The 13,894-nt window shown below is 33.1% G+C and overlaps 2 protein-coding genes across 3 annotated transcripts; one reads left to right on the forward strand and one right to left on the reverse strand.

The window, feature by feature from the left end:
- Window positions 1–315: 315 nt before the first annotated feature.
- On the reverse strand, window positions 316–12,593 carry LOC123268977 (lysine-specific demethylase 5A). 2 transcript variants are annotated; one of them, XM_044734444.1, is made up of 13 exons: window positions 11,644–12,593; window positions 11,094–11,454; window positions 8,768–8,984; window positions 8,526–8,686; window positions 7,311–8,445; window positions 7,051–7,178; window positions 6,771–6,965; window positions 2,982–4,958; window positions 2,810–2,894; window positions 2,215–2,714; window positions 1,979–2,119; window positions 1,752–1,894; window positions 316–674 (listed from the first exon to the last, which is right to left on the reverse strand). In XM_044734444.1, the coding sequence occupies exons 2-13, from the start codon at window positions 11,337–11,339 to the stop codon at window positions 590–592; spliced, it is 5,013 nt and encodes a 1,670-aa protein (XP_044590379.1). In that variant the 5' UTR covers window positions 11,340–11,454; window positions 11,644–12,593; the 3' UTR covers window positions 316–589. The 2 variants fall into 2 exon arrangements, with proteins under 2 accessions (XP_044590379.1, XP_044590380.1); XM_044734445.1 differs by lacking the exon at window positions 11,644–12,593 and having other exon boundaries at window positions 1,979–2,099; window positions 11,094–11,520.
- Window positions 12,594–13,008: 415 nt separating this feature from the next.
- Window positions 13,009–13,781, forward strand: LOC123268980 (cytochrome b-c1 complex subunit 8). Its single transcript, XM_044734452.1, has 3 exons — window positions 13,009–13,160; window positions 13,369–13,537; window positions 13,605–13,781. The coding sequence occupies exons 1-3, from the start codon at window positions 13,152–13,154 to the stop codon at window positions 13,697–13,699; spliced, it is 273 nt and encodes a 90-aa protein (XP_044590387.1). The 5' UTR covers window positions 13,009–13,151; the 3' UTR covers window positions 13,700–13,781.
- The last annotated feature ends 113 nt before the right edge of the window (window positions 13,782–13,894 follow it).

The raw sequence follows: 13,894 nt of genomic DNA on the forward strand, positions 1-13,894 counted from the left end.
TTTTACTTAAAAAACATGAATAAAATAAAAATACAGTTTTTTAGTTCACTAAATTATTTTTTTATATCTATAGTATCAAATGCGAGAAAAAAAAAATAATCATAATATTAAATTGCATATTTACAAATCTTAATCATATCCTTAAAGTCAATTATTTATTTGTAAATATGTCAAATTTTTTTTTTTTTTTTTTCATCATTGTTATGAAAAATATAATAAATTGTAATTGTAAATAAATAATTTAAAAGAAAAAAATGAAAATGGATTTTTAGGTACTTAATTTTAGTTAACGTTTTTATTTTTCATAAGAGTATGTTAAGAAGGCAAAGTAGATATGATTATATAAGTTATATTATCCATCTGTGTAAAATTTCAATTCGCTCTTTCCATAGAAAACACACTCCTATTTAAATTTAAATTATTTAATTTACATCTATTGTTTTTAAATATATATCTTTCAGTCTATCTACAACACCGCGTGATCAAGGTCTTATACGGAAAAAAAAAAAAAATATATATATATATATATATATAAACATAATAATAGTATAAATAAATAGTGTAATCCATCAAGACTTTGTGCGGTGTTTTACAGCAGAGACTTAATAGGTTCTGGCGAAGGACGTGGGCTCTTCAATGTCCGGCTCGTTGTCCCCGCTGAGGTAACCCTGGGACTGATAAAGATATACAAGTGCATCCAGAGCATTGTAACAATACATCTTTACTTATATAATTGAATTACAATTACACATAATCCAAAAAAATGAACAAATTATGACAATAATAAATTAAACAGAACAAAAATTTTTTTTTAATTAATTACCGGCACGAGTTTTCAAGCTCACTTAGGTAATTAAATGATTATTTATTTTTAAATATTGTTTTCAATGACTTTATTGTAACTTTTTTTTCAAGCTTGATTGTTTTCTGTCGTTAGTGAACTTATAAACTCGATTAAACAATAACTTCAAGTAATACAAGCTAACTAAATAATAATACAAAGCAAATTAATGGATGTTGATAATTATCATAATCAATAATAATAGTCATAATGTCGCAACTAATTTTAAACAATGCGTAGGTAACTTAAAATTCTGTACAATAAAAAATAAATCGCAGTGACGATGTTAGTGTGCATGAATATTTTGGTGGGTACACGCAGTTTCAAATTAAACAAAATAATAATAATAATAATAATAATCATAGTAATAAAAATAAAAATAATAATTTTATATTATATAATTTTTTTTTTTTCTAAACTCTAGTCTACGGAAGACGAACAAAAAAAAATAATTATTATTATTTTAATAGAGCGATAAAAATAATGATGATGAAATGAAAGTACAAAAAATGTGACGTTATTTTCTTTTTTTCTTTTTTACAATGCATAAAAATGTTATTAAACTCATCTAATACCAAATATATTTTTATATATATATTCTTCATTTTTTTTTATCGAATGCAGTAACGAAAGAAACGAATAAAAATAATAATAATCAACGAAATATTGTTCATGAAAAATGAAAAATAAAATATTCGAAACAAATAGCACCAGCCTTCATGCGAGCCGAAACTCAATAAAAAGAAACAAAATAAAATGAGTAATAATAATAGTAGTAATAGTAAATTATTGATCATAATAATATTAATTGTAATTAATAATGATAATGATAAGAATAAGAATGTCGCATTAAAGTGATGTGGCTAGGTATAGGTTACGAAAAGATGGATAATTATCTGACTTTTCGTACCGTTGTGTTTTGATCCGCGTCTTTGCAATTACTGCAAATGTAGTCGTCTTCCTCGGCAAGCTCGGTTTTGTCGAGACCAACGCAGTGCATATGGAACCACCCGTTACATCCACCATCGCATTGTACCCAGTCGACTTCACGTCCTTGAAAAAAAAATTTTTAACATTTAAATTAATAAGCAAGTAAAAAAAAAATGATAAAAAAAAATTAAATTAACAAAAATTTACCATTTGGTCGAAGGCAACTGTCGGCTGCACAATCGTCTTCTTCGTCAGAGGTATCTTGCTTGGTTTTTTTCCTGTTTCCTCCTTTCTTTTTGGGCACATCTTCGCCATCCTTTCGTTTGATCTACAACAATTCAAATAAAACTGAAATCGAGCTTACATTGTATCCCAGACCACAGTAATTTGTGTAGCCGGGTACCGTTAAAATCCAATTAAATAAGCAGAATTGCATTCCCTACCTTACGAGGTCCACGTTTCAGCGGACTTTGTGGCATTATTTTCTTATCTTTGTTATTTAACCCAGTAGCTGCAGCTCCAGCTGCAGCTCCAGCTCCAGCTCCAGCTCCAGCTCCACTTCCTCCAGTCGGTGTATTAGCACCTTTCTTCTTGATAATAGCATTCGGAGTATTAGCTGGAGATTTTTCGTCAACTATTTTCTGCCGACTAATTGTTTTACCCATATCAAACTCGTCAGACTTTCTTTTTCTTCCACGTTTTTTAGCGTCTTTCATATCAGAATTGAAACTTGCCTGGACTTCTTCGAATGTCGCATACTTGCGTACTGTTGTGGGGCTATTTGTATGGCTGAGAATTCGCCAAATGTCTTGAGTCTCATCAAGAGCCACTTCAAGTAGATCACCTTCCATCATTAAGTCTTCAAGTCTTGTTCGAGCGCTTATCGACAAGGTTACTGCACTCTCACCTCCTTGCGATTGTAATTTACGGTGTAATTTAGATACTAATAAAAATAAAAAAAAAATAAAAAAAAATATTTTATCAATTAGTTAATTAAAAATAAAATAAATAATATTTATTTAATAAATAAAAACTCACTAAACGAATATGCATGTTCATTACTGTTGAAAGTACTGCATGAAGGTTCATCACCATCAAGAGTAACAACATCATCGTCATCATCCTGTAACATTTGAATAACAAATGAATATTTAAATAAATTCACATAATAATGCGAGTCTAGTGTGATAAAAATAATAATAATACTTACAGCAGCGCTGAGTACACTGTCATCAGAATGTACACCACTCAGTGGCGCAATAGCCTGTACTCGTTGATGTAATTCTGGATTATTAGCCGCCTTCTTGAGCTCGCTAGTTATTATTTTCTCGGTTTTCTCACGTGCAGCAGCTTCAACGAGTTTCTGTGACAATGCCGACAATTTTGTGAGTACCGAGGATATTTCTTCGGTGGCTAGAGCACGCCGGGCACGATCCTGCCAGTTCATTGCGCGCTCAGTAAGACAAGTGAGTGCTTCACCCTCTGGTAGTCTAATGGGAATTTTCTGAAGCCCCACCAGCAGTGCCAGAATCGATTCTAGACGTGGTCGACGCGATCTCAAACAACACGGACATAAAAATTTAATCTCCCGTGAGGATTGTACTTTACCCTTGTGTATTGTCTTTGGAAGAGGCACACAATTCGAATGGAACCAATCTTTACACAGCTCACACTGGAGCATCAAGCCGAAGCGTGACCTACGACAGACACAAAACCTGGAGTCGTCGGTGTTTCCTTTCTGCATATTTCTTTCCCTTAAACTCCTCATTGCGTCCATTTCACGTTGTTCTGCAAGTTTAAAAGCAGCAACAACGTTCGCAGAGTCACTTGAGTCATCGAGTTTAGTGTCACAGACATAGAGAGCACCAGCACTCTCGTCTCCCTTGTTCTTTTTGGTCTTCATTGCCTGAACACCGACACCAATTCGCGGAGATAGAGCTTCCATCAGAGTATAATGCGAATTTTTACGTAAAAATGTTCTGGCTGTTCGTTCTTTCCAGGCCTTCGCCTGTGATAACGTCGACTCAAGGACTGAAAGTTGTTCTAAATGCAGAGGAATATTTTTACCTTTACGTACGAGCTCATCCAGAGTATCATAATACGGAAAAATTTCACGACGTGCCTGAATTTCTTCGACAGTCTTGGTCCAGTTTTTGGCTTTGTTCAATATATCCTGCAGATTATCAAGACTAGGTAAATAGGCATCGATTTCATCGGCTTCCTGGATGAATTCCTCGATAACACTGATATTCTGACCATTCTTGGCTTGTAGATATCCTTTAGCTTTCTCCTCCCACTTGTCAATATTGACCACAAGCTGTTGCAATTTAGATAGCATATTTTCAACGGTTATGTGGGGTGAAATTGTCCTACCTTGATCGATCAATTTAACGAGTTCTTCTCTTGTAATAGATTTCGATTCGTCCAACATAGTTTTAACTTCATCCAGCCACTGTATCTGATGTAACTTTTGCTTCAATTTGACAAGCTGTGGGAGTTCTATGCAAATAGAATCACCAAAATCAATACACTTCTCAAGTTTATCTAAATCACAGTCATCACTCTGTGCTTCAAACTCCTCGGCGTCTTTCTGAAACTGGAGAACTTGATCCAATATATATTTAACACCGTCTGACTCTTTTAATTCACAACATAAATTAGTTATTTCTTTGTAAAAAAGTGTCAACTCTTCGATTGTTAATTTGTACTTGGTATCAACAGTCTGTCGAGTTCGTGTCCGTTGTTTGTTGTTTAACAACTGTTGAGCGACACTGGCACACTTTTCGGCATCCTGAACAGCGGTGGTCAAAGCTGTCAACAGCTCACTGTCAGGAAACTTTTTGTTTTCAGCTTCACTCAGCAAATCCTTGAATTCACTCAACTCAATTTTCTCCCCCTTGGGGTCCATTGCTTCCTTCACTTTGATCACCCACGAGTCAAAAGACTCGGCTTTAAGTTTTAACTTTTGGAGCATTATTGGCAATTCATCAAGCGTGTAACGATATCTAAGGGTATGTTTTTCCGGTAAACAATCGCAAAGATTACGGAAGTGCCTCAGACAGACCAGCTGGTTAGTTTGACACGAACAAGTCACTGCGCTGAGAAAACATGTCGTCTTGCACGCTTCACACTGACGTTCATCGTCTGGTAATAATTCAAATGCCTCACGTTCAGCTTCTGTAACACCCTGCACAAAAAAAAAAATATTTTTTAATCGTTAATTTTCATTTTAACAATTAAATTTAATGTAATTCATCCTCAGAAAAATTTATTTACTCAATATGAATACTATTAACCTCAAAAATCTAACTTTATTAAATATTGTAATTATAATAAATTATAAATAGATCACTTGCAAGTTCCAACACAAGCACTCACTAAGATTACGTCTCATCTATTAATCAATATAACTTCGATATATTAGATTCTGCTAGACTTTTAAGTTTCTGATTAAAACAAAAAGATAAAGTAATAAAACGCCAATATGTTTGTAATCACGTACATTAAAATCAATCACACTGTTTTAATGGGTCAATTAAAAAATAAATGAATGTCGAAGAAAAAAAAAAGCAACACTCAACTTGCCGGTCAATCTGATTAATAATAAAAAAAATTTTTTAAATGTTCTTTTAGTTGATAACAGTAAATAAATAATAACTTGGTAAAACTAAATAATTAATTTACCTCGTGATATAAATAATAATATAATTTATGAGTAATGTGACTCGTCAAAATCAACTAAAATGGATGTATACACATGTTAAATATTAAATGTATAAAGTTATCGAACACGAAATGACGACAGTGGGATTTAAAATGACTTTTTATATTATTTTTTAATAACATAACCTCGTCATGACTGTTCATAAGCACTCTACTGTGTGTTATAACATGTATGTACTTGCTCTTACCTTAAAGAATAAAAAAAAATTAATACGTTATATAATTCCACAAGTAAAGCACAAATGATGGATACACAAGTGGTGCTAATAATCACAAGGTCAGCGCGACAATAACGTATGCAAATAAAATTTTAACGCCGGTTATTTAAAAACTACCTTAATATTTATTTATAAATATACTTTGTATTATTTTATTAGATTATATATATTTTACGAGTTACTGTCGTACGAAATGGAGCAAATGATACGAATACATATACATACACATATATATATATATATATATATATTGATAGAAGACGACACGATGATGACGATGTTGCTAGTCGGTAGAAAATTAATACGCGCCAACAACGAACAACGTTGCGAGGCTTTACTTGTTGAGAAGCATTTTAGTGTCCGGGACTTGATTTCTTTTTATTTTATCTTTTATCTTAGTTTTTTTTTTTTTTTCTTTTTTTACTAGTAACGTGGACAACAGTGCTCTCAGCAACTCTCAACTAGTCGGACAAGTATTTGTAGCTGTGTTAGTGAGTATGTGGATTAATACGTATAGTAAGTTTTGTATAGTTTGATAATAGAAACAGGCATTGTTGAGAGTGTGTTGGTAATGCGCGCGTCGAATGTTTGATTCAAAATGTATGGCGGTTACGAGGTGGGGAAGGGATCCACAAGTAGGAGAAATAATCCGCGGTGGGAAAAATGGAAGCTAAAGGTGCGCGCGATGATATTTTTATTCAAAATGTATTGGTGGAAGCCACGAGCGGTAACAGTCGACCATTTTAAATGTAAACGAGACTTAATGTCATGCGTTCGTTGTGAGTGTTTATTTATTTATTTGGATGTGTAGGTGTATGTAGGATATTATACTTGTTATTATTACATACACGGTGTAATGTTCATTCAACCGTGTGTGAGTGCGTATTTTATATTTAGCATTTATTTTAGATATAGATTATCGGTATATTTGATAACTAATCGACTAAATAACACGTATTTATTGTTTTTAATGAATTTCATACTTTTAGGTCTAACTTTTTTTAATTTTTATACTCGACGATTATACGATGATAAGAAAATTAAATTATAAAACTTACCCATTCAAGCAAATTTTTTCTTAGCTTCTTCTCGTCGTCGACCATCGTTAACATATCTTGATAAGTAGCGGTCGCAACTCCAATGTCCAAGGAGTCTGGATCCAAAGACATTTTGCAAACCAACTCATCGTGTGAAAATACGCAAAATCTGCGTAAATTTGAGTAATGGGTAATACACTCTCGCCCAATTTTCAGCTAAAAATTTAAATAAATAAATAATTAAAATTACTGTTATTGGTTGTAATAAAATAAAATTATTAGAATCAATATTAATTCATACCCAATCGGCAGGAGCGAAATTGACAGCTTCGGCAAAATTATAGCCTTGATTGAAGCCTGCGTGATAAGCTCGCGGGAACGTAACAACAAATTCACCGGCATGTTGATCCGTTCGGAATACTGGGACACCTGGAAATTAAATCAATAGCCCCGGCGTTTAATTAAATTATCCACTAAAAATTCTTTCAATCATTTTTATTCAATCAACGGATAATCAAGTGCCATTTATTTATCTTAAAAAAAAATAACAAATAAAATTACCTTCATTTGTTAAAATAGTCGGGTTCATTATAGTAACCAGCTGGTGGAGTAAATCAGGCTGACTGTGAAACAGCTCTGGAGCAGCAGACTTCATCGAGTGTTCAAACTTTTCGGCCTCTGACCCAGGAACGCCATACCAAGTCTTGGGCTCTCCCCAATGCAGGTAATTGATCGAATAGCTCCAGTGATCTTCGTTGTGCCAGCAGAATGTAGCAAAGCACATACCGACATACATCCACGGGACTTTCATACCACTTATATCGGCATTAATGTGACCCAAAACACTGCCGTGGAGTACTGGAAGATTATTTAAATTCCACGCAGACTCGGCGTACTCTTGATCGCAGGTGAATAAATTAACGCTGGTTTTTGTGGGGAATCCAGAACCGTGATCCATAGTGTGAAGATCAGCTCCGTACTCAACAGTGACGTCTTCGTCAATGGAAGACACTATTCTCCAGAATTCTTTTTCGACAAGTGAGGTGGGTACCATGTGAACGGGCATATTGAAGTAGTCACTCTTAAACTGATCAGCCATCTCCCCAAACTGTTGGAGAGTGTACTCCCGCTGGGCCTGTTCAAACCCGAAGGCTTCCATGGGCTTGGAAACTTCTTCGGCTACGCATTTAGGACACCTCCAGTCGCCTTTGGGAATTTCTGTGAGTGGAGGAAGAAGACAGAACGTGTGATAACTATCGTCACAACCATCACACAACAGCATACTCTCTTCCATATCTCCTCGTCCGCAATTATGACAAATGTACTTGGCAAGTGGATCGTAGTCATACGTATACTTTATTCCGCGTGTTTTATTTGATTTTTTAGTCTCTTTGGTATTGTAGCCCGCCATTTTAGGTCCAGCTCCGTAAAACTGGAGTTTCTTGAGTTCTTTACTGTCTTTATCGTCTTCCATCTTAATTTCTTCCTTACATTCATTGTCCGAGTCGCATTCTTCTTTGCAGTCTTCCTGCTTAATTGCAGCAACATCTTGCTTCTCATCTTGTCCAGTGAAACGTTTTGATCGACGAGAAAATTTAGCTGCTGGTGGTTTTATTTGTTGACGTGATATAATACCATGTGGCTTGTAATCGCGATCTTTCTTCTCGCTTGCTTCTATTTCTGGAGCTTCGATTTTCTATTTAAATTAATTTAACCGTCATTAATATAAATGAATTACCTAAACCAATCGAATTACATGGATTTAAAAATACTTACAATATCACCGAGATTTTTTCCTTGCTTGAATACGTCAAAGGGATATAAAATTCTCTCATAGTGATTTTTTAAAATACTTCCGACACTTTTTCCTGAGGGATATCCTAATTTGTTCGCTATTTTCGCCCATCTTCGTTCTCGTCTCACCGTTTCAATTCCACCTATAATTAACGAATCAATTAGTCATTTGAACTTATAATCTGAAGAACTGACAATTGAATAAAATAAATTGGATTACAAACCTTCTTCGCTGACTATTTTGTGTAACGAATAAAGATCCAACGCTTTCTTTTCAACAAGTGGAATTTTTAACGAGGAACCCTGGAGCTCCCAAAATTTAGCAATTTGATCTAAAAAATTGAGTTTTATCCTCGTTTTAGCCTCCAGCTCATTTAGCCTCTGTATCCTCGGTACAAATTTAAATTTGTCGACGTCCACGGCAAATGGAGGTTGCCAATTCTATACAAAATAATTCAAAATGGTCGTTAGCAATGGGATTTAAATTTTAGTTTTTATAAACATATACCAAAATGAAAATAATATTAATATCAAGCATAGTAATGTGATACCAACACGCAATCTTTTATTATGACTTGTTTGTAAATAAACTAAAAACTTGGCAACAATAAACAATTATTAAAGTTTCAGGGCAATATTGCTCAATAATAATAATTACCAAATTAATATATGTCTATGGACATTGTAGTTAAAAATTAAAATCAAATTATATATTGCCTAGCCGAAAATCAATAGACCAAACAACAAATTGGAGCGCTATTAACTGTGTCTAATGCTTGTTTTTATTTATCTTCAGCTAATGATTTATTAGATAATAAACTAAAATAATTGCTAGAGATTAAATAACGTTGCGAGCACATGTAAAGTTTCCATATGAATATGAAACGGCTTCTCTTTGTTACATCACATCTATAATGGCGTCCCAAAGTTTCTTTTCACCGTGCATTAGAGCGCCGATAAAAATGGCCATTTTCCCCCAAAACAAACACTATTTTTATTTTTTTAATAAACATTTTTTTTTTTTTTTTTTTGTAACGTTTAATTAAAGTGACACAATACGCAAGGATAGTAATTTAAAATTATTTCACAAGGATCCTACGGATAATATCGACATGTCCCGATAATTTATGAGATAAAAGACACGCTATCTTTTAAAAAAATCAATTTTCAAACTAAAGTCTGCTCTAAATAATTTTATCAATAATAAACATATTTTATACATACATATTTAAAAAGTTAAATTAGAATCACGGATTATATTTTTTTTATTATCATTATTATTCTTCATTGTTCATTAGTAATGCTGATTAGTTTGTTTTAATTAGTATCAATGTTGAAATAAGTTTAATTATGAAATACTGAGAAAATTAGTTCGATTGTTGAAAATTAAAACTTAAGGATAGAATAATTAGAAAAAAATATTGAAAAAAAAAAAAAAAAAAAAAATGTTTTGAATGACGTCTATATAAAGTATGAATAAAAGAAGAAGGGGATCGTAAATTGTCTTTATCGATTCGTTAGGATAAAGCCGCGAGGGAATTTTCCCGTCAATCCTTTTCTATTAGCTTTTAAATTTATAAATTCTATCGGAATTGTAAATTAAAAATCGACTTTAATTACAATAGTTATTACTTGGAAGCTCTTTTGTGACACAATTTATTTTAAAAATAAATTACGTTCTGATCATAAAATAAAATTATGTATTCAGAGTCATTTGATATTTTTACTTTCCATATAATTATGAAATAAGCCAGATAGAAAAGGAAAGACCGAGAAAAAGTTTAAGAAAAGAGATAAAATCCGGAAGTAGAAAATGGAAGCATGCCCTTTGCTGACATTGTTAATTTTGTCCCGGCCATTTTATATATCGAGAAAACTCTAAAGACTGCTGCGGGTGTACTTGGCCTAAGAGCCATTACCGTTACTTATAAATCCGAAACATTTAATTTTAAAAACTATTTTCCAACGAGCTTTACTCTAATTCCATCAATGGAAACTTAAAAATTACTCCAACTCTTTAAAAGTTGTTACATCATAAGAATAATTATCATAAAATAATATTTTTTTTTTTCGAAATGTGCATTTATATCAGTTCCTTGTCGATGTCTCACCTAACATTACCCCCACTTTCCTTTCTATTGTCACGTACCAACGCGATGGCCCGTTTGCACGATTTACCCTGATGTATTTTTTAAAAAATCCCAATTATAATTATTCTTATTTTTTTTTTTTTTTACTTTTAGTAGGGATTTTACAAGTACTCGAGAGTACTTTTGTGTCGGTATAAACTCGTCCAGCTTTCATTTAATAAAAAAAAGCCAAACACGGGAGAAGAAAGAGGACATTGACACGAAACAGCGAACTGACGAATATTTTTTTTTCTACACCCCTATATTCGATTGATTGGGTAACTGGCAAAAATCGTGACACAACAAAGAACATCCTGATCCACCTTGATGTAATCTAACGCGAGACACAAACTTAAAATTAAAAACAATGGGCAAAAAACATGTGACGGAAATAATTAGTAAATTAAATAAAGACACTCACAGGCGGTGGTTTTATTTTGCATATCCCGGATTTTTCAGCAATCGGGCGAATCTTGGCGATGTAACCCAGAGGATCGAGGAACTCCTCGGCTGTTGGCTCGAAGACAGGGGCTTCAGGAGGTGCACCGAACTCAAAGTCGGAATCGGCAGCCCCGCAGCCAGAACTTTTCTCGCCTATCATGTTCTTCATGTAAGCAGCAGCCCTGCTGTATCTTGAGTTTTCAAAATCATTTACCTTGGACACCATGTCTCGTCCTATTTAGTGCACGCGACGATGCACGACGAGAACTCAAAATTCGACAATTATTAGCAGCCACGACGACGCCAACTTAGATGGATCCTACGCAGCTACGCACCAGCCACTAAAATCCCACAAAACTTGAAATAATAATGATAATTTAAATAATTGTTTCTTTTTAATTTTTTTTTTTTTTTTTTTTTTTAAGAATAATTATTGACAAAAAAAAAATGAGTATAGTTTAACAAAATTGAAAAGCTATCGCGTAATGTCTGTAGTTATTATTATAAATCACTGTCACGCCTCTCTCTACCTTATTTATTATTATTCTGTATCTGTATCAGTTTTTAATAAATCCAATGATAAATAATATATCATTTGTAAAGTAAAAAATCACTCTGGATCCATTTCACTGTTCTTTCGACACTTTCCCCGTCCTGCCATCATTACGATCATGTCCGTGACGATGTCGTTGTTTTGTCGTAAGTTTTATACAATCAGATATATATTTATTTTACATGCAGAATAATGTCGAATGGAGCTGTAGATGTTGATGGTAATTTATATCAACGATTGCTGTAGTAAGTAGTACTGACGATGCTCGTAGAGTAATGTAGAAACAAATTATTGACAGGAACACAAGTAATGGTACATTTTATTTCTCTGAGACTCTGAGCGCCGTCGAAATTACCAATCTCAGCACCTGCTATCAGTATAGTACTACAATAAATAATTATTTGTACTTTTAAAAGTACGCTGCGAAAGACGGTAATGAGTAATGAGTAAGAGTATGACGAGATCCGTTCGAAGACGACGTGGGTCGAGGATGGCTACCAAAACGCAAGGTACTAACGGACAAACAACACTACTGACTAGTCCACTAATCCACAATGCTCCTTGCTCCTCACTCGAATATATACACCACACACTAGTCACTAGTTTTCGGTTATAGTATATCGTATGTACCTGCAAATATATATATATATATATATATTATATAAATATGTGCTCTATCAGTGTGGGATGTGTTTGTTCTCATATATATAAGTGTATTGGTGTAGTTGATCTCGTGTATGTCGCGTTCGCGCACGGGCCACTGCCAGGCTGCTGCTGCTTCTGCTCTGCAGATTTTATTCCTCCCCTCGCTGCCCCTATCACAGGGTTCCTACTCGTACTAATATTTTATTCGTGTTGGTGAATTTACCTTTACGGATATTCCCTTTAATTTTATGTGAAAAACGTTCGATATGCCGCCGTACGGGCAAATATGGAATTACCATATTCAAAATTTATTACTCTCTCTACATTCTATTAAATCTAAAGTCACAAAATCATCTTATTATTCTTGAAAATTATAGTTTATTTATTTAAAAAAAAATTTTTTTTTTTTTTCACTTATGTCTTTGTAAATTTTTTTAAACTGTCATTTTAAATATCATTGATTAAAATTATGAAAACATTGCGCAAAGCTCTGATAATTCATATCAACACAGAAATTCATGTAAATTTTTAATTATTAATTATTAATTTATTAACAAACACATTGTCGAATTTATAATCGATTAAAGTGGCGCTGCTGACAGTTGGATTCGGAAATGTTCGAGTTCCGGAGATTTACGGAGACTCGCGATTGGTCAGAGAAAGTTAAGATGACGACGCAATTGACCAATGAGAAAATTAAAAAACTTACCAATTAATTTATAATTTCTTTTGTTGGCAGTTCTATAATAAACACTAGATCTAGGAAATATTTTTGGTCAGGTTGCTGAGAATTAGACTTACTTCACTCTTGTGTGGTTTTAGTTCACGTCTGGAGTAAAAATGCGTCTTGTAAGTATTTATTACATAATTATTAATAAAAATATATATTTTTTAATAACAATTATTGATTGTTCTGTCAAAAAAAAAAAAAAAAAAAATTAACCTTTAATATGTCATTGATGATGAAATGAATTTTTTTAATGATTGCGCAAATCTGTCATATTTATTGATTTACTCATTGAGATATTTGATAATAATATATAAATAATTTTTTCAGACTCAAATTTTGCGTTCTGGAGGAGGGTTTGGCACTTTAGCCAAAATCCGAGGTATTGTCTACTTCAGACTCAGTCCTTTTGAGCAGAAGGCTTTTGGTGGTGCAATCAGCCATGGAGTTCCTAACATGCTTCGTAGATTCCGTGAGAATGTACTTCGTGTCGCTCCGCGTATGTATTTTTATGATAAAATAATTTTTCCAATGAAATTGTGTAACAATTTTAATTTTTGTTACAGCAATCGCCATCTACTACTTGATTTACTCATGGGCTATTCAAGAACACGAGCGTGTTGTCAGAAAGAAGCCTGGTGACTTTGCTGATGATGTATAAATATATAAATAATGTCAATTAAAAAAATGCTAGTTAATTAAAATTCACATTTACAATTAAATAATTAACTTGGTTAAAATAAGATACATATTTATTTTATTTCTTCAATAATAAATAGTCAAAAAATAAACATGTAAATAAAGCTCAATGCTCCAATAAATATAATTTTAAATTACTTTAGTTATTCAGCATTCA

This window comes from Cotesia glomerata, linkage group LG7 (genome assembly GCF_020080835.1).
Source record: "Cotesia glomerata isolate CgM1 linkage group LG7, MPM_Cglom_v2.3, whole genome shotgun sequence".
Taxonomy (NCBI): domain Eukaryota; kingdom Metazoa; phylum Arthropoda; class Insecta; order Hymenoptera; family Braconidae; genus Cotesia; species Cotesia glomerata.

What these genes read in the sequence shown, in the direction of transcription:
- LOC123268977 (XM_044734444.1), bottom strand. Translation starts at nt 11,339, where the DNA reads ATGGTGTCCAAGGTAAATGATTTTGAAAACTCAAGATACAGCAGGGCT. An exon ending in ACAGTGTACTCAGCGCTGCT is followed by an intron (nt 2,895 to 2,981) that starts GTAAGTATTATT and finishes CAAATGTTACAG; the next exon opens with GATGATGACGATGATGTTGT. An exon ending in ACGCGGATCAAAACACAACG is followed by an intron (nt 675 to 1,751) that starts GTACGAAAAGTC and finishes TATCTTTATCAG; the next exon opens with TCCCAGGGTTACCTCAGCGG.
- LOC123268980 (XM_044734452.1), top strand. An exon ending in TGTACTTCGTGTCGCTCCGC is followed by an intron (nt 13,538 to 13,604) that starts GTATGTATTTTT and finishes TTTTTGTTACAG; the next exon opens with CAATCGCCATCTACTACTTG.